The sequence below is a fragment of the Falco biarmicus genome, chromosome 2, assembly GCF_023638135.1.
Source record: "Falco biarmicus isolate bFalBia1 chromosome 2, bFalBia1.pri, whole genome shotgun sequence".
In the NCBI taxonomy this organism is placed as follows: domain Eukaryota; kingdom Metazoa; phylum Chordata; class Aves; order Falconiformes; family Falconidae; genus Falco; species Falco biarmicus.
The window spans coordinates 79,623,981-79,651,326 of NC_079289.1; the positions used below are offsets into that span (position 1 = coordinate 79,623,981).

A 27,346-nucleotide genomic window follows, 5' to 3' on the forward strand; every position below is an offset into this window, starting at 1 on the left:
GCTAAGAAGGATGTGACCTGCTACCAGCCTCAATGAAACCACATATACGTTCTTTTTCCCATGAAGGCCATATGCCACATGTGTGTCCCTTGACACACCTGTAAGGTCTGAGTTCCCCTAACTTTTGGAAACTACAACATGAGCATGCGGCTGTATTTTAGAGTGAGATCAGGATTTTGGGATTCTCTGGTGCCTCTGTTTCCTCTGCTTCTCTTACCTGGTTATACTGGCTTATTGATTTCCTCCAGGGGTGTGATGAAAAGTTAATGGTTATTTTCAAAGTGCTCTGATACCCTTGCTCTGCACAGCGGTATATTGATGAACTGTATGACTGTTATTACCCTTTGTCATAGAATCTTAAGGCTGATATTTCTCATAACCATCCATGTTTTTGTAACTCAGTATCTGGAAAGGGAGTGGTTTCTTGATAAGTCACCTCTGCCCTCACTTCTAATTAGAGCACAGGATATCAAAGCACACTGTGATAATAGCTGTGCCTTCAATGCTCTCATAATTCCCAGGCATTGCCTTGACAGTATCATTTTCCAAATGTCTTAGTGATTTGATCAGAAGTTTATTCCTGCTGCTACTTACTCAAACACACCTGTGCTTGTAAAACCACTTACGCTGAGCTGCTTTATTGCCTTCCTTATCTCCCTTAACTATCTGTGTTTTTAGAGGCCTCAATAACTCTGATGATAAATCCATCGCTGACAATTGTATGAATTTTCAAATCCTGCAGAGGTGTCCCCAAACTCTCGCTGTCTACAGAGTTATGACCTGTCAATGAAATATAGCTGTCCACCGCGGGGGCATTGACAGCAGCGTGTGTTCGGGCAGAGGTCAGGCCAGCGTCTTGTTAGAGTCAACTGCAAAGATGGCAAAGTGTAATCTGTTTAGCTGTGCATGCTGTTTTCTTGGGTATCAAATAAGTTTCCCACTGGTCATTACTGGTTCACACGTTTCTCGATGTGTTAGCGGAGCACAGCTTTCTCAGAGTTCTTTTGGCCCCAAGCCGTCACATCAGGAAAACAGTCACAAAATGAGAGTGACATGATTAGCAAAGTGAAAAGGGAGCAATTCTCCACTGACCTCACTCTCATTCAGCAATACGCTCTGCCTGAGGCTGTTTTGGAATAGCATAGTATTAAGATGGACTGAAATGAATATATTTTCTTCGTTCAGTCAGATATCTTAATCCAGAACATCACAGATATGAATATATTCAGAAAATTTGTACAATGATTGCATAAAGGAACTAAAGTAAGTTTTGTGTCAGTTTTACCTGGTTCTCAAAGTTTCAGGCAGAAAGTGATCACTTGTGGTTATGAGGAACTAACTCCTTTTTCCAGTGCACTGGTTTTGTGGATCAGCTGGTGAGATGTTTTAGCGTTGATTCCATCTATCTCTGTACCACAGTAAATAGCCTATAGTTGCACAGCTACTGTATATGGCAAAATATGTTGCGAGTGTTTTATTGCAAACATTGTGTTTCTAGATGCCAAAGAAAAGGAAGTTTAGGAAAACAGAAAGATCTGCATGTTTTCTTTTCAGGTTATAAGGGCCAGAAGTTGATCCTTTAAAGTAAGTGAGGAAAGTTTCATGGGCTTTAAAAGCACTGTCAAGTTCCAGTTAAATAGGCTTTGGCAGAGATTTTTTTAAAACCTCTTTGGAGTCATCATCTGCAATTCAGAGGATTTATAAATCCTAATGTGTATAAAGTTCTTTAGTGTAGAGCTGCCCCAGCGCTTGAGTGCCACGTAGTTAAATTGGCAGTACAGCAAATGGAAATACCGTCATTTAAATAATGTGTAGATGAGAATGAGTTGAAAACTTGATGTGACAGTTTGACTGTCATTGTGCAGGCTAGTTTCACCATCCTCCTTGCAATGCAACTGGAAAACAACATAGCTAAGGGTGAAAGAGTATTTTACTCGTCTTAGGTTATGCTCAATCTGTCTTTTGCAACAGCCTAGAGGAATATCACGGCAGCTAGGGCTTGTCCTCAAGAAAATGAATCAGGAAAATAAAAGGTTTGAACTGAAAATGCATTCACTGAGGCGCATTACATTCCTGAGTGAAAAGGGTGTTTTGAATTTGGGTGTCTTGGAGTTATCTGAGTGACAAAAAGTGTGAAACTAATAACTGACATTGCTTTATCAAGGTGACCCACTCATCTGGAAGTGACATAGCCTGTTTGATGTAGCTTAATGTACTTAAAATGATGGCAGTTAAAGCTGTCTGAATGTGGAATAAGTGTTGATACAGAGATTAAGGCAGTTTCATTATTCCAGTGTAATTTCACTCCTTTTGTTAATTTGCGTTTATCCACAATTTGGGACATCTTGAAAGCTGCTGTGATGGTGGCTGGGCAGATGTGTGCTCCAGTACCTTCTCCCTGAAGGGGCAGCAAAGCACAGACAGTGGAGAGGATTATTTTTGAGTGAAAAAACCAGGCTTAATGCAGCGTTCTGTTCAAATTAATGTACCTTTTACTTACTTATTTCCAGTTTCCAGACTGCCAGTGCGTTCCCTGCTCTGCTGGCCATGCAGGCTCTGGTGCGGGTACCCACAATAGCTCCAATGAACTGCTGTTTACCTGGGACCTGTAGAGGAGTGGTCTGAGAAAAACCCACCAAACATACCACAGCCACTCATGGGGTTAGCCTGGCTGCCTGGGTCTGCCACTTTCTTTTTGCTCAAAAAAACATTGGCCTTTTCCACCCTGTTAAACCGGTTTTAGTGTGGCTTCCATCTGGCCCTGAAGTTGGACTTTATCTGCCTCCCGTTTTTCTTGCCTGAGCAAGGTGCATTCCCTTCCCTCGACGCTGGTGTTAATTTTTCTCATGTTCTCTCCCATTCTTGTTTCTCTTCTTCTGGCGTACTGATTTGTCCTCGTCTGGCATTGCTCATGTTTCCTTTTGTGCTACAGAAATTGTCGATACAATGATGGATCCCAAGGTAATTTATTTGTCTAGTAAGAGAACTTTATTTTTAAGGGTATTATATACTGGATGTTTCCTTCTAAAAAGGTTCAGTCTTTCTTTTCCTTTTGTTCTAGCCCCTCTGTATCAACCGTTATTTTGATAACCTAGGGTGTGGTACCTGTTGTGAAAGCCTGTAGCCTTCTGGAAAAAGGGTTTTGTAGTGTCATCTAGTGGCTAAACATAAACACCGTGAATTTCCCCTGACACTTCAGGCTCTGAGTCCTGCTTTGTGAGGAAAAATATGAACAAGGACAGAAAAAAAGCAAGCAAACAAACAAAAAACCAGACACAAATATTTCCCAAGCCTGAGGTAACAAGAACCACTGATAAAATAAAACCTTCAGGATAGATGAGAAGGGAATCCAGGTGAAATAGGGGGTGAGCTAAGAGGACATCACAGGTGTGTGTATTTGATGTCTAGAAGTTCAGACAAAAACTAAGAAGGATGAAAACATAGGGCTGACCTCCAACTTTTCACTACATGCTTGTGAAACAGCAGAAAGAGGGAGGAGAAAGGGCCCTAGAGCCCCCTGACTTGGTGAAACAGGAGATGTTTGGGCTGACAAGGACAGCCTACGATCTACCCAGGCTTCCATAGGGAAGTTAGCTCTTCCCATCCTCCTGGCTCTGCCTGTGTGCCCCACGGGTCACTGGCAGGATTTGCTGCCTAGGACTTCCAGGTGCATGGGAGCCCTTTCCAGGTGCACATAAGGGGTTTGATTCGTGCAATGTTACTTTGCCACCAAGTGCATTCAACACACATCAGCTCTGACAACTCAGAAAAGGGTTGCAGCACGCCTGCGAAACCTAGGGTGGTCTGCAGGGCTGGATAATATGTAGCGGGCAAGTAAGTTAGGGCTGGATAACAGACAGCAGACAGGTAAGTCAGGCTTGGCATGTAGCTGTGCAAAAGCTCTGATGTCCCGGGAGAATCCAGCACAAAATGCACAAGCTCTGTGCATGGGTGCAAGAGATATGAGGCTGCTTCTCCCGTTGGTCCCCATCGCTGCCCCTTGCCTTGCCTCTTCCCCAGGGTCTCCCTAGTAGGAGTCTCTGCCTGCATCCCTAAGTGTTACATCACTGACGTAAGCCCTGCCTTAAACTCATGGTTGAAATCCAGCCCTGCTGCTCTAGATACTTCCTGCAGAAGACATGTAGAGGAAGAAGGGTTTGGAGGCGACTGCAACATAGCCCCCACCTGCCCCCTTAATTATCTGGAAATTTGAGCTAGAGAATTGAGGAATACATCATAAACACAGGGCCTAAACCAAAGTGAGGTGCTGGGAAAGAGGTGCAACTCTCCTGTGCAGGGCAGCAACATTCCAGATCTTACCTGGGCCAAGTGCTGCTTGTCTGGCCCATATGGTGTGGTTGCTCTGCTGCTCTGCGCCTTCCTCTATACTGGTATCTCCTGGGACCCTGATAGCTGCTGGAAGGCGAAGGCAAAGAGCAAGTACGCTGAGAAATCACAAAAATTTAGGTGTTTCTGTGGCTCTTTCCATCTCTCTGTGTCCTGTATTGAAGCTAGTGGCTGTTACATACAAGGAAGCTGTGTGTATCTCAGGCTTAGGATGCCTGGCAGGGATGGCATGGGATTTATTCTTCATGTGCTGCTGGGAGCTGATCTCTTACTGTGGACAGTCTCCTGTTGCACTGTTGCTGGCAATTTCTAAGTCAATTTTAATATCAGTAGCTCAGGACAGCCTGTCTTACCTGCCTGATGCAGGCTTTGAAATTATGTCCCACGCTTTCTGTTGCTGTACTATTTGTAAGTATGGAAGAATGTAAAAAGACTTCCCAGACAAACATGAAAGATATTACGAAACACAGAGGATCTGTGAGCATCTCCTGGAGAAAGGGAGAGAAGAAAATACACAGCTCTAATGGAAAAATTCAGGACATTGATGGATGGTATCACGCAGCCTGGGCTTACCCTGGCAACTGGTCTTCAGGTATGCATTTTTCCTGCATAGTGGCTAGATGTTGGGGTAAGACCTGGCATGTAAATCTGTGTGTATGTGTGTGTGTGTGCGCACCCTGCTTTCCCTTGGGACATGCGGATTGGCAGGGAGTACAGTGCAGTCTAATCGGGCCCTTTGTCTGGGTGACCAGAGGAAAAGGACGGAGGGGAGAACTTGTGGATGTTTACCAGTTTCTCTTTGTGGTGAGTTTCTCAGAAATAGGCTGTATTTCTCTGTATAATGTTTTCTCAACATAGCCTTGAAGGCTAAATTAATATTAGCCCTGTGTCTTGTCCTGGGGTTGGTCCTATGAGATGATGTCATCTGACCTGTGTCTGCTCCTCCAGTGGCTGGTGCTGGGCGTGGAGATGAAGGGGAATGGTGCTGGAAACGCAAATGCTGTTGTATGCACACACCCCCCCGCCCCCCCCCCCCCCCGCCCAGGGCTCCTGTATATGTCTAGATGTCCTACCCTATGGACTGCTCTCCTGTGGGAGGAGGAGGAGCAGATGTTCCCGTGGGTGGCTGCTCTCCAGAGGTACCCAACCCTGCCTTGAAGGGTGGAAAGGGAAAAGGTCGAACATACAGCTCCAGTCAGTTTATCCCTTCAAGAGGGGCTGGTGCCTCCATTGGAGCTGGATGGTGGAGAAGCTGAGCAGCCCAGGTGATGTAGAGCCTCACATAGGGCTGTGTTTTCCCATCCCACAGAAGCAGACCATCCTGCGCTCCAGTGTGGTAAAGGAGGCTTCTTCTGGGGCTGTTATGACTAATGCTCAGTGTGCTTTGAAAAAGGTGGCATTTGCTTTCTTAGACCGCTAGTGAAGTCCAAGGTTACTGTGTACAGACTGTGAATGTTTATTTTATTGATTTTTCAGACTAGGCTAAGTTCAGCTGTGATTTGGTGCTGCAATACACCGAGGGTGACTGTTCCTATTTAAAATAGTGCAGACCCATCCTAGCCTGGCTCTTGGACTCTTGAGGAGGACCATGAGTCAGGGCTCTGTGCCCTGATGACAGTCAGAATTTGCAGAAATAATACAATACTCCTCAAAGAAGACTTTAATGAAATATTTCTGAAATCAAATTGAAGAGTAGTTTGATGGGAGGTTGAACTGTGTGGCAGTGCTGGTGAAATGAAACACGTTTCTGTTTTCTTTACCCTGGTCCAGGCATTTTAAAAAAAGGCATTACTTGTTTGGCTCACTTGTTTGGTGAGAAACCACCTGTGAAGAAAGGCTTGAGGGTGGTCTGCTCTAAGCTGTAACCCACCTGAGCTGAGGGACCCCTCTGAGATATATATGCAGCGTGGAGTGTCAGGAGGCATTTCTACTTCCATCAGCAGCTTCTCCTCATGTTGGGTTGCCCCCACTCCCTGGAGGCATTTTGAGAGGCAGAACATGGGAGCTTCCCTGCAGTCTCCTCCCTTTCTATTGTCAGAGGCAAGGACCTGTGCCAAATGACAGATGATTCTTAGTGATGAATCTTACTTGCTTAATTTGTTTAATATTAATGGTTAAATATATACCATATTCTTCAGCTGCTGTAGAGTGGAAACATTATAAAGCAAAAAGTCAGTTTTCTGCTGCTTCCCTCCAGAATATGAAGCACGATTGCAATTAGTTGCTGGCTGAGGTTAAGCCATGACAATAATGCTCTTTTCTGGGCAGTGTACAAAACCTAAAATGTAATTGCTTCTATGTGTCTATCTGCACATGCATTTTGTTTTTATTCCAGGTACATAAATCTCTGCCCCTGGAGGCTTTGCAGCAGATGGATGCTGGTCTGATTAAAGTGTTGATAACAGGTATTACTAATGGGAGCACAGTAGTAAGCTTCAATTTACTGATTGCAGAAGATGTGGATATCTACTACATCATCACCACTTTTCGTGATGCCTTTGAACACAGCTCCTATTTCACGGTTGACAAAAGCAGTCTCTCCATAACTGGTAAGGAGCACCTTGTGCCCTACAATAGTTCTTCAGAACTAGAAAGGTGATAAAGTCTACTATTAATCTGTATTTTTTTGAGGTGGAAGTGTCTGTAAAACAGATGGATGAAAAGCCATTCTCTTTATACTGCTTCTGCTTAAGCATCAATAAACTTTTTCAGGGAACATCAAAAGATGAAATAAGAAGTGAGGTACTCCTGATCCAAAAGGACAAAACCAATTGGTCTTTTGGTCTATAGCTAGATTAATTTTATAGAGAAGTATAGAGACATTAGAAACAGTGGTAACAAACTGAGGATTTTATAAGCTAGCAAGTGGAAACAGGTCCCTGTACACAGACATAAATAGCTTTGTTTAAAATAATTTTGAAACACATTACCCTCTGCTTTGCACTGATAATTTTGCATGAGGTAGAAACTCCAACAAACAAATGAATAAACATGCAAATTCTTCTGCACTGGGAGTATGTGTTTTCCTCACACACCTGTAAATTGGGAGTTTAGGTGAAATTCCACATTTTAACAAGACCAGTACCATGGCTGATTGTGCAACTTCTTTTCCTGTATATGTATTTTATGTCAGTAAAAGAAATGTTAGTCTCCTGACTAACTGCTGTTGAATTGTGTTTCACAAGTCGATGTGTCATCTTTGAAAAACATACCAAATTCTATATCCTTAACATGATACATTTGTCTAAAGGATATTGTTATAAGCTATCGATTAGAATCTCATGCAAAATGACTTCAGAAACATGTTTATGATCTGCCCTGTACATTTTCTTTGCCTGTTAGCCTCACAGCTGTGACTTTGGAAAGTTATCCCATTAATTAGTATTAGATCATGACCTTCTTGTGGCAGCGCTTTGTAGAATGCCTGACCTCCTTAAACCTGTGCTAAAACAGTTTGCTTCAGGGGCAGGTCGCCACAGAGCAGGCAGTTAGTGCTGCTTTCTGAGTCTCACCTGTGCTGGTACATCCTTACTTGCACAGTTACAATTAGACCTTGGGAAGCGAAAGGGAATTTCCTTCTAAAAGTGAAAATTTTGGCAAGGTAAAAATTAAGAAAGCAACTTGGACCAGTGGCACATCCCTCCTGCTTCACTCATGCTAGGCATTTACTAACCATCTCCTCAGGAGTGTGAAATGGGGGAGGCAACTGAGGAAGCCCCCGGGGTTAGAAGCATCCCACCAGGCTGTTGCTCAGGTTAGGAGGATAGGAGCTCTGCAGCAGGGTGGGTATCTGCCGAGGACCATCGGTAGTACAGCTCCTGGAGGATTTTGTCAATGCCTTGCAATTAGCCCTCTAGGCTGTGCTTCCAGCATCCCACCTCTTCTAGACCCAGCAGCTGCATGACACTTACAGTAGAGTATCACACCTAAGAGGTGTAATCCCACCATAGTATTATGAAGATAAGACCGTGCTCCATTTTCAGAACCATCACATTTTCTTTCATACTCTTTCCATTTTTGCCTTTTGCTTAAATATACCTGACAGATTATGATGAGTGCAAAAGCAAAGACGATGACTGCTCCCCAGACGCATCATGCCATAACATGCTTGGATTTTACCAGTGCAACTGCAATGAAGGATTTGCTGATGTGCATCCAGAAAGGCCTGGAAGAAGCTGTGAAGGCAAATACAGTTTTATTATCTAATGGCTAACTGAATGCTTAGTGATCTGATCTTTACTGGATCATGGTCACACATGCCACAGGTCTTGAAATTTTGCCAGGGATGAATTTGGTTTGTTGTTTTCAGCTGGATCCTATTGGGAAAAATCTTGCAGCAGACTTTAAGTATTTCTGACTGTAATACTCTGTCATGAAAGTTTACTATATTAATATTTTATGCTGTCTTCATAAGATTCTTTTAACAATTCTGTTTTCTCATATTTGCCATTAAAATGAGATAGAATTGTCAAGATTGTTACTTATTTTCATTAGCAGTAGCAGAGGGGACAGCAGAGATAATAAAGAAGGTAACAGAAAGCACTAGGTATATGGTTTGACCTCGGTATGGCAGCAGGGATGATATGTTGGTATTACAAACTACTTTTTTGTATGAGTCAATTCATCTAGCTTCACTGTTTCCTTAAATCATTTGTTAGCTGACGTATGACGTCTTTAAGGTCCTAAATTCTTTTAGGCTTCTTCAGTAATTTATATTTGGTTTTGTAACCACAGTGATAAGCTACTCTCTGGCTGAAGTCACAGTGATTTGTCAACTGATACCAGCATTTCCTCAGTTTTGTTTAACCAAGATATTTAGCATTATGACAACGAGCATTTGGGAAATTTAGCTCTGAAAGAGCTCAGATTTTTCTTTTTCTTCCTCTTATATTCAAATCAACAACCTCTTAATTTGGGGCATTTTCAAAAGCTGGGAAGTTCTAGGAGTATGTGCGTGTGTGTGTGTGTGTGTGTGTATATGTTATACATATATATATATATGTACAGAGTTTATATGTTGCTTGGAAAAGAGATGCTATTTGTATATACAACCCATTGAAATTATTTCAGAGATTTTTTGTGTAATGAGACACATTCTTTGTGTTCCACTGCAAATGGAGTTTGTTATCTTGGTGCTCTCTAAGTCAGTGGTGGATGAGCACTTTGGTTTCTACCAGCAAAGAGTCATGGGGTAACCCCAGAGCCTGTGCTGGATGTTGAGTGTTCAACATACACACAGATGTTGATCTCAGCCTCTGCTTCCCCTTTCCCCCTGCTTGCTTTCTTCCTGAAACCACTAAAGATTTCTTCAAGCACATTTGTTGAACTCCCTACTCTGTCTCTCAAGACACATATGTACAATGTGGGCCTGCAAACTGTGAGGTTTGTCCTGCACTTTCCCCAAAATGGGTTTTCCAAAGCTCTCAGGGTCGCATCTTTTGGGTACTAACTGGTCACAAATAGGGCCAGGTTTTTTATCAAGCTCTGCTTCTGTTCGTACCTCACATCCCAAAGTGTGCAGTCTCCTATAGTACTAGGCAAAAACATATGAACACTTGCTGACCAACTTACAGGGGGGATCTCTCGCAATCACTGATCTTCCAAAAGCTGTGTATATGTGTTTTACTTGAGCATGCTAATTATTGCAGCTCTCAGGAAACAGAGCACTTCAGCTTTACTCACAGGCACTTTATGTATCTCTTTGGCTTCTTCTTTAAGAAAGCCACAGCTTTGGCAGTAAGTAGAGTAGGTTAAAAAAACAAAAGAAGCTAGTTTCCTGCCAGTAACTGTGATTTCCTCCTAAAAGTTTGCTTTTACCTTATGATATCAATCTGAACCTGTAAATTACAACAGTACCTTTATTTTTGGCACTCTTCAGCATTTCCTATCAGCCAGAAGGCAACAATGATGGAAAAGAAACCTGTATACAGCACAGTTTTACCTGCAACATCTTTGCAAACTTCAGCTCATGTTTCTTCCGCTGCTTTATTGGACTTTTCTGCTACTGAACACAAAGGAAGAGCTCTTGAGGACACCACATTCTCCAGCGTGGTGCTGCCTTCTTTCACCATGGATCCCGTGTCAACTCCTGATGTTTCTCCTCAAGCATCTCCTCTCCCCCTTGTTAAACCTGCCCAGGAGTTTTCCATTAAAGATGCAGTGAGAGTGTTTTGTGAAATTGAGAAGATTGTCCTTGCTGTCCAGAAAAGGTTTTTACAGCAGGAGTCTATCCCAGAAACTTCCCTGTACCTGGGGGAGCCTCGCTGCAATGTGAGCATCAGCAATGGCACTCACGTTGTGCTGCAGGCAGGCTGGAGTGACTGTGGCACTGAAGTTGAGACTGTAAGTCCCCTGAGCCAGTGAATGTGGAGAAGCCCTGGGAAAATTTTTCTGTGAGGGGGTGGGGTGATGAGGAGAGGGGCAATGGCAGATCCTTAGCTAGGTATACCATCCTATTAGTTGCTGAAATGTTGGATAAGGAATTTCTTCAGAGAAAGAAACTCCCTCCTTATGATGGAAAGTTACCTCTGTTTGGGACAAGGGTCAAGCAAGAAAGAGAAGGGGAATCTTTGAGGTCAGGCAGCAAAACTCAAGGGCCTCTCCAAACTGAAAGTCACTTCCCATGCCTCTCTGGGTTCCCTTTGCAGCTGTCAGAAGCTTCTCTTTTCTTAAAAGCAATTTTATCATCGTATTGGACAATACTCCAATTGCTACCAGTAGTGGGGACATAGAGTGATGGTTATGTCTTTGGATCCCAAACCAAAAGTTATGTTCAGGCCACACCAAAGCACAGGAATTCCCTTATGGAGCAATGATCATAACAGACTAAGGAAGAGGAGGAAGGCTGGTGGATTTTCATTACCTCATAGTACAGCAACTAAGATGCTAGAGGTTTAATCTGTTTGATTTTTGCAGCCAGGAGGATGTTCACAAGTTGCACTTTCCTCTTCCTGTCTTGCAGAACATGACTAATACTGTAGTGAAAACCATCCTTCGGAATGATGTTTCTGCTCAGAGAGTAATTCACCACTTAAAAATTGCCAGTCCCATTCACTGTGTGTTTCAAAATGATCTCCTGGCTTCCTCTGGATACTCTGCGGAAGGGTAACAACCCTCTCTCCTTTGAAATGCTGTTGTGTGGCTGAGCAATGCTGCATTGGAAAAATCCCCAGGGACCTTAGCTATATCCAGTGACATTACTTGTTATGATAAGTAGTCTGCCATCCTGTGAGTCTTGTGCTCAAGTGACCCCTGCTATGTGCTTCTCTTCGACTCCATTTGTCAATAGATCCAACAGCCAACAAGCTTGGCCATTGCCTGACTACACCATAGGTGAAAATAAACCTTTGGGAGCTACTGGTGCAGGTTCAGGAGTCAGAATTTCTGACCTCTCTTTGCCTTCCTGGGCAATCACATGTAGCAATAGCAGTATTTTCCTGCTTTTGGAACATAAAAATGATGTATCTTTTCAAGTGATGCAGGCATGCAGACTGCTATGTGGGTTCTGAGGATGGCAATTTTTAACCCCCACAAATCCTTATTTAATTAAGTTGGGAAAAAAGGAAGATATGTAATCTAAATACTTTTTTATGGAAGGCCCCATCTTCAAGTAAGATGGAATCAAATCCACTGTTCACAGAAAATCGAGCCCACACTCACAGAGAGAAAAGGTGGCAGCACCACCTTTGCTCTAATGGTGAATGTTCTCCCTTCATACAAGTGCACATCCTCTCCTTTGTGTAGCACCATGCTTAAGCTATCATCACCAAATCCACTTTCTGTTCAGACATCATATTTTCCTTTCTATCCCCTCCTGCAAAGTCTTTGTCAGGCCCTCTCTGACCTCTGTAATTTTCTCATGTTCCTCACTTACTGTTCAATTTCAGCCCTTCTCATTTTTTTTCTTTTCTCTTCTGCACTAAGCTCTTAGTCTCCTTATTTTGAACTTTAAGACAGCTCATAGTCTTCTCCTTCTATTCCACTCAAATATTTCTTTCTGCTTTATCTGTATTGCTAAGACATTCCACCCTTTGGATTTTCCCACTTGCTTTCCATGGTCCCCACCTTTCCAACTGAAAACTCGATGCATTTTCACCCTTTCCTCTTGAATGGTGTTCTAACATTTTTGACTGCAGATAACTCTTCACTACTTAAATGCACAAGAGATGAAGAAATGGGCACTGATTTATGACTTACAGAAACACACAGTCAAATTTGTGGTCTTTAAAGGAGGTTAATTGATGTTTCAGGCTTTACACCATCTTTGAGGATTTGCATGGATCTGGACACTTCAGAACAGAAATGCAGTTGTTTATTGGAAACTCTCCAATACCCCAAAATTTCAGCATCTCTGCCAGTGACAACGTACTGATTGAAGTGGGGATCCAGAGAGCAGACAGCAAGCTCAAGGTGGTCCTCACTGACTGCTGGGCAACTCCAACTAATAACTCAGTGGATCCCCTCTCGTTTGTTTTTATTAGCAACAGGTACAGCAATGCCACTTGCAATAACATGTGCTATGTCTTAGCTCTTCCAGTGGTGCTAACTACTAATGTGTTGTATTTTAAATGCCTTTTATGTGTGTTCTTATCATTTATATACATGGTTCCTTACCATTTAGACTGGTCATGCCTGCTTTGAATGAGTAAGGTAGGTATGAAAAGAAAATATTTTCAAAGGGTAATGTGGTAGTTGTTCCAGTTTGGTTGTCTTCCTGATAGTGGTTTTGGCAATCAGTAGCGAAAGAGCATTTGAAAAGTGTGTGCTTTATTTCTCTGTGGTTCAGCTTTACCAAGAGCTTATGTACCTCTCCTCAGTGAAGACATAGGTTAGTTGATTCCTATGTGTCATGTCTCACACACAATATTAACACAGCCTCTGGTAAAAGAGGAGGCTTGTTCCTGTCTGGATCCTTAACATCACCCTGATGTCATGTTCTTTGGGCTCACCTACCACCTTAAAATACAGCATACTCCTTTCACTCAGTAACAAAATCTATTCTTTTTAATATGATGATGTTCTTTCAACTTGAGTGTGGTGAAGTCAACTTTAAATCCTTACTGTCGCTCTTTCCCTTCTTTTCAAACTCTACAGCCTCTTTCTATTCAGTTACTATAAGAATAAAGCAGCAAATAGCCCCTTATCACCCCTGCAGTGCTGGAGAGCTGCTTCACGGAGGGTCTGGCTGTGACTTGCTAAAGGAGCCTTACAATCTGAGTTACATGCTATAACCTTCTATAGCCCTGGCTGTTATGTATGTTTTTTCTCTTCCTTTTCAGCTGTTCTGTCCCAAATACGTATACCACACTGCTAGAGAATGGGAATTCAAGCAAAGCACAGTTTAAGATGAAAATTTTTTCCTTTGTCAACAATTCTGTGGTTTACTTACACTGCAAAATTCGTATTTGTATGGACAGCCCAGGAAGCACCTGCAGGACAGTAAGTGATTTTCTCCAATATTCTATTTTTCTCCGACGTGCCATATGCACTCCTGCTATGGAATTGAAGGAGTAATGTTTCCAAACAGGGTTTAAAATAGCGCTTGAAGTTTTCTTTCATTCTCTGCTGAAAGCAGAGAGTATCAGGGAAGAACTGCAACCATATGGAAGTGTCTGCTTTTCTTCCCGTTCCTCATCCTTGTATTTAAAAGCATGTAGCTTGCGTGTAAGATGCGGAAATCAAAGTTGGGGAACATAAGAACTGAATCTTTCACCTCTGCACAGGGATGTCTAGAAGGCAATGAACAGAAGTCACAATGAGATAGGCTGTTCAGAAATATGACAGCTCAGATGGACATGTCACAAAAAAGCAAGCACCTATATTGGCAGTGTCAGCAGGAAAGTCTGAGTAAATTGATTTGGGATGTTTTTCTGTGCTTTTTTTTTTCCCCTCTAGAGATTTGCTTCTCCGGGTGAGAGTCTAGGTGGCAAGAAAGGAAGCTTTGTGGCATTAAGTTTCTAGGGCTGTGACTAATAGAATTTATGATTTTTTAAAGCTGTATTGCTTTTTGAAGCAATAAACCAAGCAATGTTCTGATAACAACTTCAGATTCTAATTTTCTGTGTTCCAAAGCATTGCTTTGTTTCTTTTTACTTCTAAGTAAGTGATGCACACTGCTTCATATGAAAGTGCATTGCTACCATAGAAATAAGAAGAAAATAGGTTTTGCTGTTGAGGGTTTGTTTGGTTTTTTTTTTCTTTGTAGCAGACACACAGGAATTCTCCTGTCCCTCTGCCAGCCTTCCTGGCTCTTTTTCTACCAAGGATGTTTTCATTAGCAGTTTGGTGTTCCTCCATTGTTTAACACTTTCCTCTAGCTCTAAATAACTCAGTTTAACCCCATTATAAAGCAAATGATCTTTTCCTAAAGGATTAAAAATGGCTAGCAGAAGAAACTTGTTTCCTTTCTCAAAGTACAAAGCTTCCTCCAGATTAAAAAAAAAAGTTGGGGCAGGAAACACAACTGACAGATGGAAAGATGGCTCCAGTTTCCACAGCTGAATTTGTGTGTTAAAAATCAGTGCTTCAGTGGAGGTGGTGCCCTCCATGAGTTCCCCGTGTGTCCCGCACAGCTGAGGAAGGACACTGTGGTGTGTGCAAGGCAGGGGAATAAGAAGGATGGGCGGGACAGGGACCGAGTGGGCTGATATGGCTGCTACAAGGAGTCAAACAGTTGCTTTGCTAGGAGCCAGTGGGTTTATTTTTAGAGCAGGCTTTAGCTGTACGGGTTGAAGGTTAGTAACACCGTTAATTAAATGTCTGGCTTTGATCTAACTACAGGGGTCGGTGATGGGATAATTCTGCTAGCCCAGGATGAGGTTTGGTTGAGATTGACAACTTCAGTAAACAAAGCACAGAAAAGTTAATCTGTGGGGCTCTCTTCTTTCATATATTCTATACCATTAATTTCTGTATTATTCATTTATATGAGGTATATTGTTCTTTCTCCTGTGCAAAACGTACTCCCTATGAAAAGTTAGTGAATTCTGTATCTCAAATCGAGATTAAAATGCTATGCAGAGAAGACAATTACTAGGCACATCTACACAGGATGACAATGGCTTTTATGAATAAGGGAGGGGGAGCTGCAGGAAGTAGAAATATCAAAGAAAACTGGAGGAAGAACAGGTTATATTTGCAAATAACATGAGGTGGCTGGGAAAGTGTCCAGGTCTGGGATCTGATCTTCTGATCTGACTTCCTTCAGGGCAGATTTGCTTCATCTGTTGGCCCACAAATTTGAGACTTACATGTTGTATTATTTCTTTTTACTCAGTCTTTTTATTCCTTGTTTTCTGGTGGAAAAAAGCAAGGTGCTCTGAAGTTTAGAGCAGAAAAAATAGGCTGGGGAGCATGTAGTAAGAAATGAGTAAGAAACATGACTTTGAACGGGGAGAAGAGTGATGTGCTACTGCCATGCATACGTTTAGTGGGACATGGCTGCTCCATGGCCACATGGAACCAAAAAATCATTGACATCAGGGAGCAGCTACGTAACCATAATCTCTAATGGGTCTGCCTAGTTGGGAAAGCTATTTGAGGGTAGGCCAAAGTCATAGCTGCATGGGTATTTTTCTGGGGGCTGACCCAGCTAAAGACACTTGCTGACAGTGGTTTATAAAGATTTTTCAGCGTACCCAGGCTGGTAACGCTGGTGAGACATTCTTGTGTAGACAAGCTGGTAAGACAGCTTTGCACTACCCTGCTTTCTTTTGCTTGATTGTAGTATGGTACTGCAGTTTCTCTGTTTTTATGTGCACTTCCAGGAGAGCCACAGTATCATTTGAATAATCTTAACAGGCTATGGATTGCAACTTAAAACAAAAAGGCAGCAAACACACTGAAAGGTGCTACAGAGGAAGTATGCAGAAGAGGAGTGTGCTGTGTATTCTGCAAGTGCTGCTCACACAAAGCTAAAGCAGCTAACCCCCAGCATTTCACAGGGCAGGGCTTTCAAACTAGTAGTTCCCAGATGAGTAGTTTACATGTCACTGAAAAGTTGTGCATTGCTCCAAAATGGCACACAGCTTGGCAGGGGCTGAAAGTTGCCACTGCTTTTGCTGGTGCTGCCTGCCATGGGCAGCGTAAGCACCCAAACAATAATGTTTACAAAACCCTGGCTTATAGAAATCATCAGAATTTTATTCTCCCATGAGAGTTCTCTAAAACAGAAAGTTAATAAAAAGAAAGATTGTCTGTGTGAAACGTCTGTTCACAGCAGTATTTTTCAGTATAACTAATTACAGATTTTATGCTGATGTTTCCCCAATACCATTATTTTTGAACTTCCATTTGGTGCTCATTTCAGTTTAACAAAACAAAACCAAACCCCCAATGAGTGAGAACAGCACTGGGCTTTCACATACTTATGAGAAGACTTTGTAGTTTTAATTAGTAAACGATATTACTTGTTGAAGTTTGAATTGATTTTACAGAGATGCCATGCAGCTCGATTCCTGAAGACTGGTGAAACCATTGCTACACACAGAACATCCTGGGGACCCCTGTGTAAATCAGCTGGTGAGTTGTGAATAGACGCTTACAAAAAGGGGACACAGATTCTGTCAAGATTCTTCTTCAGTGGCAAAGGAACCTCAAGGTTTTCCCGCCCCTCTACATATTTTTCTGAAGAGCAGGCGTTCTTCCTGAAGCCATGTGACAGTGTGGGAAAGCATGTGCCCTCCTCATTGAAGTTACTGTCAGACTGTCAAGGGAATGTAGAAAGGAAGAGGATAAAGTAGCTATTTGCACAGGGTAGCAAGTACAACAGCCACAAAATCAAACAATTATTACAATTGTAAAGTGCGAAAGCAGCTTGAATCTTTTAGATTGCAATTAGTTTAACAAGTGTTTACGCTGTTGTTAGACTGCAATTATATTGAACTCTGAAGTGCAAAATCAGAGGAGATAAGAGAATGTCTTGTTGTGTTTCCTTATTGACTTCATTACTACCATGAGGGAAAGTGACAGAGCACAGCTGATACAAAGCACCTTGGTTAATCTGGTGGAGTGGTACAGTACAGGTTAACAGAGAGTGAACATGAGCACTGTGTGCAAGCAAGGTCTAATTTGTTATGCATCTGCCTCTCCTGCATTTATTTTGAGTAATGCTTTCAAGGGCGCCTGTGAGCTTTTAACATTTTCAGTCACCTGGCCTCCTCTAGTCATTTGTATTCATATCTTATTAGCATAAAACACTCACTGAGAGTATTTGTACACATCGATATCAGATTAACATGTAGCTATTGTGAACAGACAGAAATCACCCCCTTGCCTCCTGCTAGTTGCCTGTTCTGCCAGTCACTTAACGCTTTTATGACTGTGGAGATCAGTTAATGCTGGACTGTTAGTGGGTCCCAGGTATATTTTTCTCCTGAGTTGTGATGTGATAAAAACTGGCTTTGGCTTAGCATTTTGTATTTTAATTCCATTATATGCAAGTATAATTCTGTTAGAATAAGCCTCCAGTTCATTTCTGAATTAGTTCTTTCTTAAAAACTTTTTAAAGTTTTGTTTAAATTTGTTTAAATAAAACAAAGTTTAAATTGTTTTAAAAACAATTACTGCAGCTTTCTTTGTACAGCACTTAGATCAAGTAGATCTCACTCTCATTTTCACTGGATACTCCAGTGTATTTCTAATATTGAAAAATGGTCATTACACGAAAGGAACTCTGGTGAGGGCAGCTTTATTTGGGCTGACATACCCTGATTCCTAGGCAAAAGTGGTACTACTAGATGTTGTCTCTTATTTCCAATTTATGTACTCATATCACATTTTAAGTGTGAGGCTAGACCTAGACAGTGCTATACATCTCTTGTGTTCAAGGAGGCAACATGAATTATGATGTCAGGTAAGCTGCTGCAGTGAAACATGAAAAAAGCTTGAACTGGTCCACCTATACTGCTTGGCCACATGCTATAGCAAAGACCACTGGTAACATCCTCAGAAAGGCCCGTTCTGTCTGCATCTGGCTACAGGCTGCCATTTCCATTGTGATTCTTCTTTTTGATTCCTTTGTTTCATACTGAAATTCAGAAATAAGCCTAAATATATTATGGAAAACTGCTTTGGCCTGTCTTGGAATGATGCCCTGGATACTGCATAGCTTGGACACCACTATCACATACCTCTGTGGCTGGCAGCAGTGATCTTTGGCCAAAGGTCTTGTTTCTACAGGCATGTATGTGTTAGTGTTTGTCTTCTGTGCACCTCAGGTGCTGCACAAGTGCTTGGCTAAATAAGTGCTTTCCTGAAAATGTATGCAGACAAATAGATGTTTTTGTACGTGCATCAAGCATTTACAAGAGTGAATTAGAAGTCTGCAAGAGTACGTGTACAAACATGAATAGAGGCATAATGTTAATGGGAGAGAGAATTCTGCTTGCAGATTTGGACAAATACATGGAAGTGACTACATGTGAACCATCTGAACATGTTCTGTCATTGGTGAGTGGAGCCTAGGGACATAGCTGGCAACAAGGGACTTGACTCTTGCCCACACATAGGCATTTAGTGCTCGTGACCCATGGTGCCCATTCTTTCCTTCCCCTCAGTGTCTGAGTGCTATTCCAAAAGACTATAGGTGTCCTGCAGGTCCCATGCCATGTCGGCCAGACTTGTGCAGACACTGTAGGAACCTTTGGCTTCTCAGGTGGCACTGGATGCCTACACTCAGGCTGCAAAGTTGAGCCCATGATGACCACTTCAGTGTGATTCACTTACCTGCCTCCACTGACTGTCCCAGCCAGATCTCTGCTGACTAGAATGGGAGCTTAGAGACCCAGCACACACAAAGAATCATTCCCCAAATATTTTGTGTTTAAAGAAGTGTTACATATGAGATAAAAGCAAATCAAGTTGTTTGTATTAATTGTAGGTGAATGGGGACAGGATAAAGATGGGAGAATGCTTCACCTCTAGGGTTATTCTGGAAGTAAGGCAACATTTCAAAAAGTCACCAGTGCTGATGCTTTAATTCTTATTTTTGCAGAAAATTGTAGTGTCAAATTCCAAAGACATATTACATTCATGTTTGCAGGGACTATACACTTGTATGCAAAAAGAGGACTTGGACCATGGCTCACAGACCTTACATGAGAATCACCCTCTCCAAAAGGCTGATGCATTTCTGTATCACAGATTTGTGCTTCAACATGCGTGTTGGCTAATTTGTAAGAAAGGCTTGTTTCTTACCCCAGGAAAAGATTCAGTAATTTCAAGACTTTTTTCTTTCACCCCTTGTTCTTTTTAGCATCTGATCTGGAGAGAGAGAAGGAGTCTGGGATGGGAGTTGGATACATCATCCTCATTGCCTTTGCTGTGTTTGGTTTTGTGCTGGGAGTTGTGAGCCTTCTCATTTTCCAGTACCAGCGAAAGACGAGAAGATACAACTTCAGAATCAAGTCAGACAACTTTAGCTACCAAGTGTTCTATGATTAGTGATTTCCAGGTTACCAGATGTAAGTAGTGAATTATGATCAGTTACTTTTTTTAGTTGTTTATTTCTTCCTGGAATGGTTAAATACTTGCAGATGAGCATCCTCTGTTTAAGAGTATTTGAACATCCTGCCGTGTTTGCTGTGGGTGAAGGTTATAGAAGTAGCAATGAAATTCCTACTTTTGCCTGTTCTCAAATGCTGCAGACTACAGAGGAGGAAGACAGTTTTCATATTCCTTCATGGCTTTGGTCTCAGTCAAAGTAAATGACACACCACTTTAGAAGGACACTAGTAACCATTTCTAGAAAAAAAGTATCCCTTTTGGTTTTGGATCATGGATTAGTATAATAAAAGACAGAAACTTTATCGTTATCTTTATAAATCTGCTTCATAAGCTGATTTGCTTCAAATGTTATCCCCTTCTGCCAAACTTGGGTTGAATTCTTTTTTTTTTTTTTTTTTTTGAGGGGGTGTTTTTCAAGGTAATAGTGGTATGTTAGACGTAAAGAGCTTGAGATATTGATAATGGATAGGCAGTGCTTACAAGTACCTGCAGAGAGCCTGAAAAGAGAGCTCGGAAGAGTGTTAACCACTACCACATGTTCTGCCTCTGCAACTTGGGAATTTAACACTTTTCCAGAATACCGTAGGATTCAGCACTTTTTCTGTAAAATGAGTGTGTTCTAGCAGCTCACCACCATTTGTATGTTTGTCCCTTTAAGAGGAAGAGAGAGAGAGAGCATGTAACATTGATTCACAGCTCAAGGATGTTTACTGCGGATCCAATTCTGTTCCAGGGAACCAGCTTATTTGACATTGTTAGCAGAGTTAATAACTCTTTCCTGGTGGAGGCCTTGTACATGACAATGCAGCTGCCACAGTAAATTCACCAGACTCACCATGATGGAATTTGCAGATAATTTAGTTTCACTAAGTACAATAATGCTTAATATATATCACAGCGAAGGGACAGGGAACACTATATCCCAGCTATCTGCTTTTAAAGTCTTGAATAGTCACTCTTAGCTCTACTTCCTCTAGTCTTACATTTCAGAGATGTGATGGGTTGACCCTGGCTGGGCGCCAGGTGCCCACCAAAGCCATGCTATTGCTCCCTCCTCAGCTGGGCAGGGGGGAGAAAATATAACAAAAGGCTCATGGGTCAAGATACAGATGGGCTCTCTCAGATCACTCAGCAATTACAGTCAAGGCAAACCCGACTCAGCTTAGGGAAATTATTACCATTCAAATCAGAGTAGGATAATGAAAAATAAAACTGAAACTTAAAAACACCTCCCCACACCCCTCCCTTCTTCCCAGGCTTAACTTCACTCCCAATTTCTCTACCTATCCCCCTGCAGCGCAGGGGGCTGGGGAATGGGGGTTGTGGTCAGTTCATCACACGTTGTCTCTGCTGCTCCTTCCTCCTCAGGGGGAGGACTCCTCACACTCTTCCCCTGCTCCAGCATGAAGTCCCTTCCACAAGAGACAGTTCTCCATGAACTTCTCCATCATGAGTCCTTCCCATGGGCTACAGTTCTTCATGAACTGCTCTGGCATGGGTTCCCTGTGGGGTCATGAGTCCTGCCAGCAAACCTGCTCTAGTATGGGCTCCTCAGCCACAGGTCCACAGGTCCTGCCAGAAGCCCGATCCAGCGTCGGCTTCTCGCAGGGTTGTGGCTTCCTTCAGGCATCCACCTGCTCTGGCATGGAGTCCTCCATGGGCTGCATGGATATCTGCTCCACCGTGGACCTTCATAGGCTTCAGGGGGACAGCCTGCCTCACCATGGTCTTCCCCATGGGCTGCAGGGGAATCCTGCTCTGGTGTATGGGACACCTCCTCCCGCTCCTTTACTGATCTTGGTGTCTGTGGAGTTGTTACTTTCACATACCTCTCTTCAGCTGCAATTTTGTTGCACAGGTTTTTTTCTCCCTTAGATATGTTATCAGAGAGGTGCTACCACTGTTGCTTATGGGTTTGGCCTTGGCCAGCAGTGGGTCCATCTTGGAGCCAGCTGCCATTGGCTCCATTGGACACAGGGGAAGCTTCTAGCAACTTCTCACAGAAGCCACTCTTATCAGTGGTCATGAGTGATTGCAATATTTGATGGTAATGGGAATTCTGGAGTTGTGCAATGAGGTTGTAGCATAAGGGATACTGTCAGGTTCATAACGCTTATATGCCATGTTGGAGCCTCAGCTATTGGCTCCTTTTAGATGCTAGAACTACTCAGCTCTTCTTTCCTATGTATTTACTTTCTTTGGAAGGTAACCAATCATCTTTATCAATTGTGATTAGTTCTTTTTTTATTTTTTCTAGTTGGATCGTATTTCATCACATGGAGAACTGAAGCTTGTCTTCACTCAGCATTTGGCTTTTATTACTGTTCACAATGGTGGCCTTGACTAGTTGCAACACCGACTGTTCCACTCTTCCACATTAATGTCACATATAAAAGGCTTCTATCCCCCCCCCCCCCCTTTTTTTTTTGCAATCATTGGGCTCATCCCTAGTGTCCTAAGAACTATTTGTGACCACAGCTCCTGGTTGAAGTGAATGTTGGCATTTTTTTCCCATTGATTAAATAGAGAGGAATAAAGAAAGACTTCATGGTTCTCTAATCAAGTTTCAGGATCTGGCTGTCCTGTACCATGTTGCTCTGTGCCCATCGTAGCATCATTTGTGTCATTACTATTGACAAGTTGCATGTTTCTATAAATCTTGCAGGAAGTAAATCAGCAGACCCTTAGAAAGATTTACTTTTCAGTTTGTAATTAATTATTTACTTAAGGTGAGGTTGAAACTTTGGTCTGCCGTAACACTGAAGACCTAATTGTGCAACGCCTTAGGTACACAGAAGCAGAAGAACAAGTATTGGATTTGCCACCATATAAAGAAAAGGCACCGTGAATCTGGGGCTTAACCTACTCAGAATGTTCTTCAGCATGAGTTTTGGGATTTGATTGTAAACTCTTTAATCTACAAGGACTCAGTCAAAAAACAAAAAAAAGAAAAAGGAAAAAATAAACTATTTTTGCTACTGGCAGCCCATGATTTCCAGATAAGTCAATTGGTACCTCCGTATTCTGTTTAATTAGACCACAATGATTGTGCAGTCAAGCCACAAAGCGTGATGCCTACCTAGCTGAGAGCATTCCATTTGCAACATAATATTATAAATTTGAGCTGAATTTTGCCTGGCTGCAAGACCCTACCATTAGTGCAGCAGCAAAGGTTTATTTTACATGCTCCATGGGATACAACAACAGCCTGCTCAGCTGGATAAACTAGAACAAAAATATTTTCCATACAGTAAACATCACCTGCAGGACTCTTTCCCAGGGCACTCTTCACTCTGCTGCCCCAAACCTCCACTTCAGTAAACGTGTGAGAAGATGGAGAGTGAAGAAGTGTGGTAACTTGTCCCCTCACCCCTTGGTTCTGATTGCTGCATGCACTTCTCCTACACAGTGACAGAGTCTGCTGTATCTAGGTCACTTATAATTCAGTAATTTACAGTGAATAAGGTTAACTCCTCTTTAAGCTCAATGGACACCATTACAAATAACTCAGTGGAAACTGGTCATTAAATAGAACTTGCAAATGCTCTTAGTATCCATAGCATTTAGGTACTATTTTTTTTTGTACAGAATAACATTGGAAAGCTTTTTTTCTAACCTCCTAGTCCAATTTCTGCTAGGTAATAAGATCACTGGGTAAAGGACTTCTACATTTTGCAAAAGGTCATACTGATCGATCTTAGAGGTTATGTATACACCTTTTAAATGCATCAATAAATTTTGGAATGATCATTTGCATTCTGCTTTTGAGTCAAATGGATCTTTAAGGAGTAAAAATCCTTGTCTTTTGCTTGCTGAAATATCAGTTGCCAGATCCTGACATAAAAATGATCCATTTGGTTGCAATTCATTAGTGAAACTACAAATTATCTTTGCAATCTTAGAGTCTGATGAACATAACCACTAGCTTTTTATTATGTAGGAGTTTTTTAACTTTTGCTCCATTTACTCTCAAATATATCTAATGTGTTTGCCTTCTCCACACAGTGAAAGGTTAAGTTATTTTACTATAAATATTTTTCTAGTTTTTAGTACTTACAGTCTGAACTGCTTGAAAGTGACAGACTAGAGATCTGCCTATTGGTTTCAGTGGAGCTATGCCATTTACAAAGGCTGAGCACTAGTCTTCAGGAAGAAATGTAAAACAGTAGCTTGTATTTGATACTTTGCATGCTTGGCAGAAACTGCTATTGTGACTATCTGAGGCTGTTTATTGGAGTTCTGATGTCTTAATAAAAGCACTCTTATAACTTATTGTTGACTTTTGTCCTGTTATATTTTCCTTTTATGATTTAGTCACAGGTATTGACATGTGCATTGTGTGGATGTGACAGCTTCTGAAGAACTGTTAAAGTATCAGTATAATGTTCAAACACCACTCAAAACACATGACCTTATCCAAACACCAATGGACTGCACTTAGCAACAATTATGTACCTACATTTACTAAGAATCTCTTTCTTCAACATTACAAAGGGCAAATAAATTTTTAGTTTCATGCTTTGCAGCAAGGACAACCAAAAGAATATTCAACATTCCCAGTCCAATAGTAGTATTGCAGCAATGTGGTGATCCAATCTGAAACTCATGGCACACCAGCCTCCCTGGGCATTTGATTTGTACAGTTCTGACAGCTGCTCCAAAAGCAGTGTATTCAGAGATTACCCTCAAGGAAGCTTACCCTGGGGGCATTACTGGACTTGTCTGGATCCAAGTGTGAAAAGTAAGGAAGAGCACTAGCACTTGCTCCAAATGCTTCCTTTCTCATCCCTGTGCAAAAGTGTTGCACAGCTGCCACCCATTTTTTTTTTTTTTTGTCATTTTTTTCTGTGCTATGTTTCGGTGGCTAGCAGTCACTATTTTCTCAGCGCTGTCTCCCTTTGTGTCCCTTTTCATGCTGAGACACAGAAGTTTGTTCGGTTGAGGCATCAAAGAATCACACAATTTTTGGGGTTGGAAAGGATCTTTAAAGGTCTTTTAGTCCAACTTCCCTACCATGGCCAGGGAAATCTTTCACTAGATCAGGTTGCTCAAGACCCCACCCAACCTGACCTTAAACACTTCCAATGATGAGGTATCCACAGCTTCTCTGGGCAACCTGTTCCAGCGGTTCACCAGCCTCATCATAAAAAATTTCTTTCTTATATTCAATATAAATCAATCCTCCTTCACTTTAAAAACATTTTACCTTGTCCTGTCACTACAGGCCTTCATAAAAAGTCTCCATCTTTCTTATAAGCCCTCTTTATATTGAAAGGCTACAATAAAGTCTCCCTGGAGTGTTCTTCAGGCTGAACAACCCCTTCTGTCTCACCATTTCTTCATAGGAGAGATGTTCCAGCCCACTGACCATTTTTGTGGCCTTCCTGTGGACCTGCTCTAACAGGACTATGTCTTTCTTGTACTGGGGATGCCAGACCTGAATGCAGCACTGCAGACAGGTTTTCATGACAATCGAGTAGAGGGAGAGAATCATCTCCCTTGACCTGCTGGCCACATTTCTCTTTATGCAACCCAGGATACAACTGGCTTTCTAGGCTGCAAGTGCATTGCCAGCTCATATCCAATTTTTCATCCACCAGTATCCCCAAGTCATTCTCTGCAGGGCTGCTCTCAATCCATTCATACCCCAGTCTGTATTGATACTGGGGATTGTCTTGACCCAGGTGTAGAAACTTGCACTTGGTCTTGTTGCACTTCATGATGTTCACATGGGCCCACTCCTCAAGCCTGTCAAGGTTCCTCTGGGTGGCACCTCTTCCCTCTACTGAATTAGCAACACCACTCAGCTTGGTGTCACTGCAAACTTGCTGAGAGTGCCCTCAATCCCACTATGTCATTGATGAAAATACAAATAGTATGGGTCCCAGTATGGACCCCTGAGAGACACCACTCATTACCGGTTTCCACTCAGACACTGAGACATTGATTGTAACTCATTGGACACAGCCATCCAGCCAATTCCTTATCCAACAGTCCATCTGACAAACCCATATCTCACCAATTTAACTGCAAAAATATTGGGGAGGGCTGTATCAAAGGCCTTCTAGAAGTCTGGGTAAATGACATCTGTAGCTCTTCCCTTGTCCATTGATGCAGTCACTCCATCATAGAAGGGCACTAGATCAGCCAGGCATGATTTGCCCTTAGTGAAGCCATGTTGGCTGTCTCTAATTACCTCAATGTCTTCCCTATGTTTTAACATGTCTTCCAGGAGGATCTGTTCCATGATCTTACTAGGCACAGAAGTGAGGCTGACTTTTTGGTAGTTCCTAGGGTCCTCTTTTTTCTTTCTTCAGTCACCAGGGACTTCGACCTGGTTGCCATGACTTTTCAAATATGATGAAGAGTGTCTTGGCAACTACATCAGCCAGTTTCCTCAGGACCCTGGAATGCATCTTGTTGTGTCCCGGGGACTTATGTATATTCAGGTTCCTCAGGTGGTCTCAAACCTGATCTTCACTTTCAATGGGAGAGACTTCATTCCCCCAGTCCCTGCTTTGAGGTTTCAGGGGCTTGAGTGATATGGGAAGAGAGATTACTATTAAAAATTGGGCCAAAATATTTGAGTATCTCAACTTTCTCCATGATGGTTGTCACTAGTTCTCCTGTCTCATTTATCAGTGGACAGGGAGGGGGGATGACATTTTCTTTAATCTTCCTTTTCTGACCAATGGACCTGCTGAAGTCCTTGTTACTATTCTTTGCATCCCTTGCCAAATTTGGCTCCAGCTGTGCCTTAGCTTTCTTGATCCCATCCTTACACATCTGAGCAGCATCCCTATATTATTTCTAGGATACACATCCCTGGTTCCACTACCTGTGCATTTCCTTCTTATACTTTAGTGTGATGAGGAGGTCCTTACTCAGCCATACTGGTCTCCAGGCTTCCTTTCCTGATTTCTTTCACATGGGAATTGAGAGGTATTGTGCTCTAGGAAATATGTCCTTAAGGAGCAGCCAGCTCTGTTCAGCTCCTTTATCCCTGAGGGCAGTTGCCCAGGGGGTCCCATCCACTAATTCCTTAAACAACTGAAAGTTTGCTCTCCTACAATTCAGTGTCCTGACACTACTCTTCACCTACCCCATATACCTCAAGACTGAGTTCCACCAGGGCATGATCACTATAGCCCAGGTTGCTGACAGAATTGACATCTATATTTAGTTCATCCATGCTGGCCAGCAGCAGGTCTAGTAATGCTTCTTCTCTGGTTGGGCTGCCTACCACCTGGATTAAGAAATTATCTTTTTGCACTCCCAGAGTCTCCTGGATTGTTTACATCTTTCTGTGCTGCCTTTCCAGCAGATGTCAGGGTGGTTGAAGTCTCCCAGCAGGACCAAAGCCTGCAAGTATGAAGCTTTGTCAACAGATTTCCCTTGAATGAGCAGCCTGTAGTAAATACCAGCTACAAAGTTTCCTTTGTTGGCCTGGCCTGTAATTTTTACCCATAAACTCTCGATCTGATCATTGCTGTTT

The 27,346-nt window shown here is 42.3% G+C and overlaps 1 protein-coding gene across 1 annotated transcript in view; it reads left to right on the forward strand.

Moving 5' to 3' along the window:
* Positions 1-24,123, forward strand: part of UMODL1 (uromodulin like 1) — a 66,155-nt gene extending 42,032 nt beyond the window's left edge. Inside the window, exons 15-23 of the mRNA XM_056329097.1 lie at positions 6,683-6,896; positions 8,393-8,530; positions 10,226-10,689; positions 11,309-11,451; positions 12,597-12,833; positions 13,626-13,785; positions 16,782-16,866; positions 19,601-19,808; positions 22,109-24,123. Coding sequence (XP_056185072.1) covers positions 6,683-6,896; positions 8,393-8,530; positions 10,226-10,689; positions 11,309-11,451; positions 12,597-12,833; positions 13,626-13,785; positions 16,782-16,866; positions 19,601-19,788 — 1,629 coding nt within the window. The 3' untranslated portion in view covers positions 19,789-19,808; positions 22,109-24,123. The remainder of the gene's footprint in view (positions 1-6,682; positions 6,897-8,392; positions 8,531-10,225; positions 10,690-11,308; positions 11,452-12,596; positions 12,834-13,625; positions 13,786-16,781; positions 16,867-19,600; positions 19,809-22,108) is intronic.
* Positions 24,124-27,346: the final 3,223 nt, after the last annotated feature.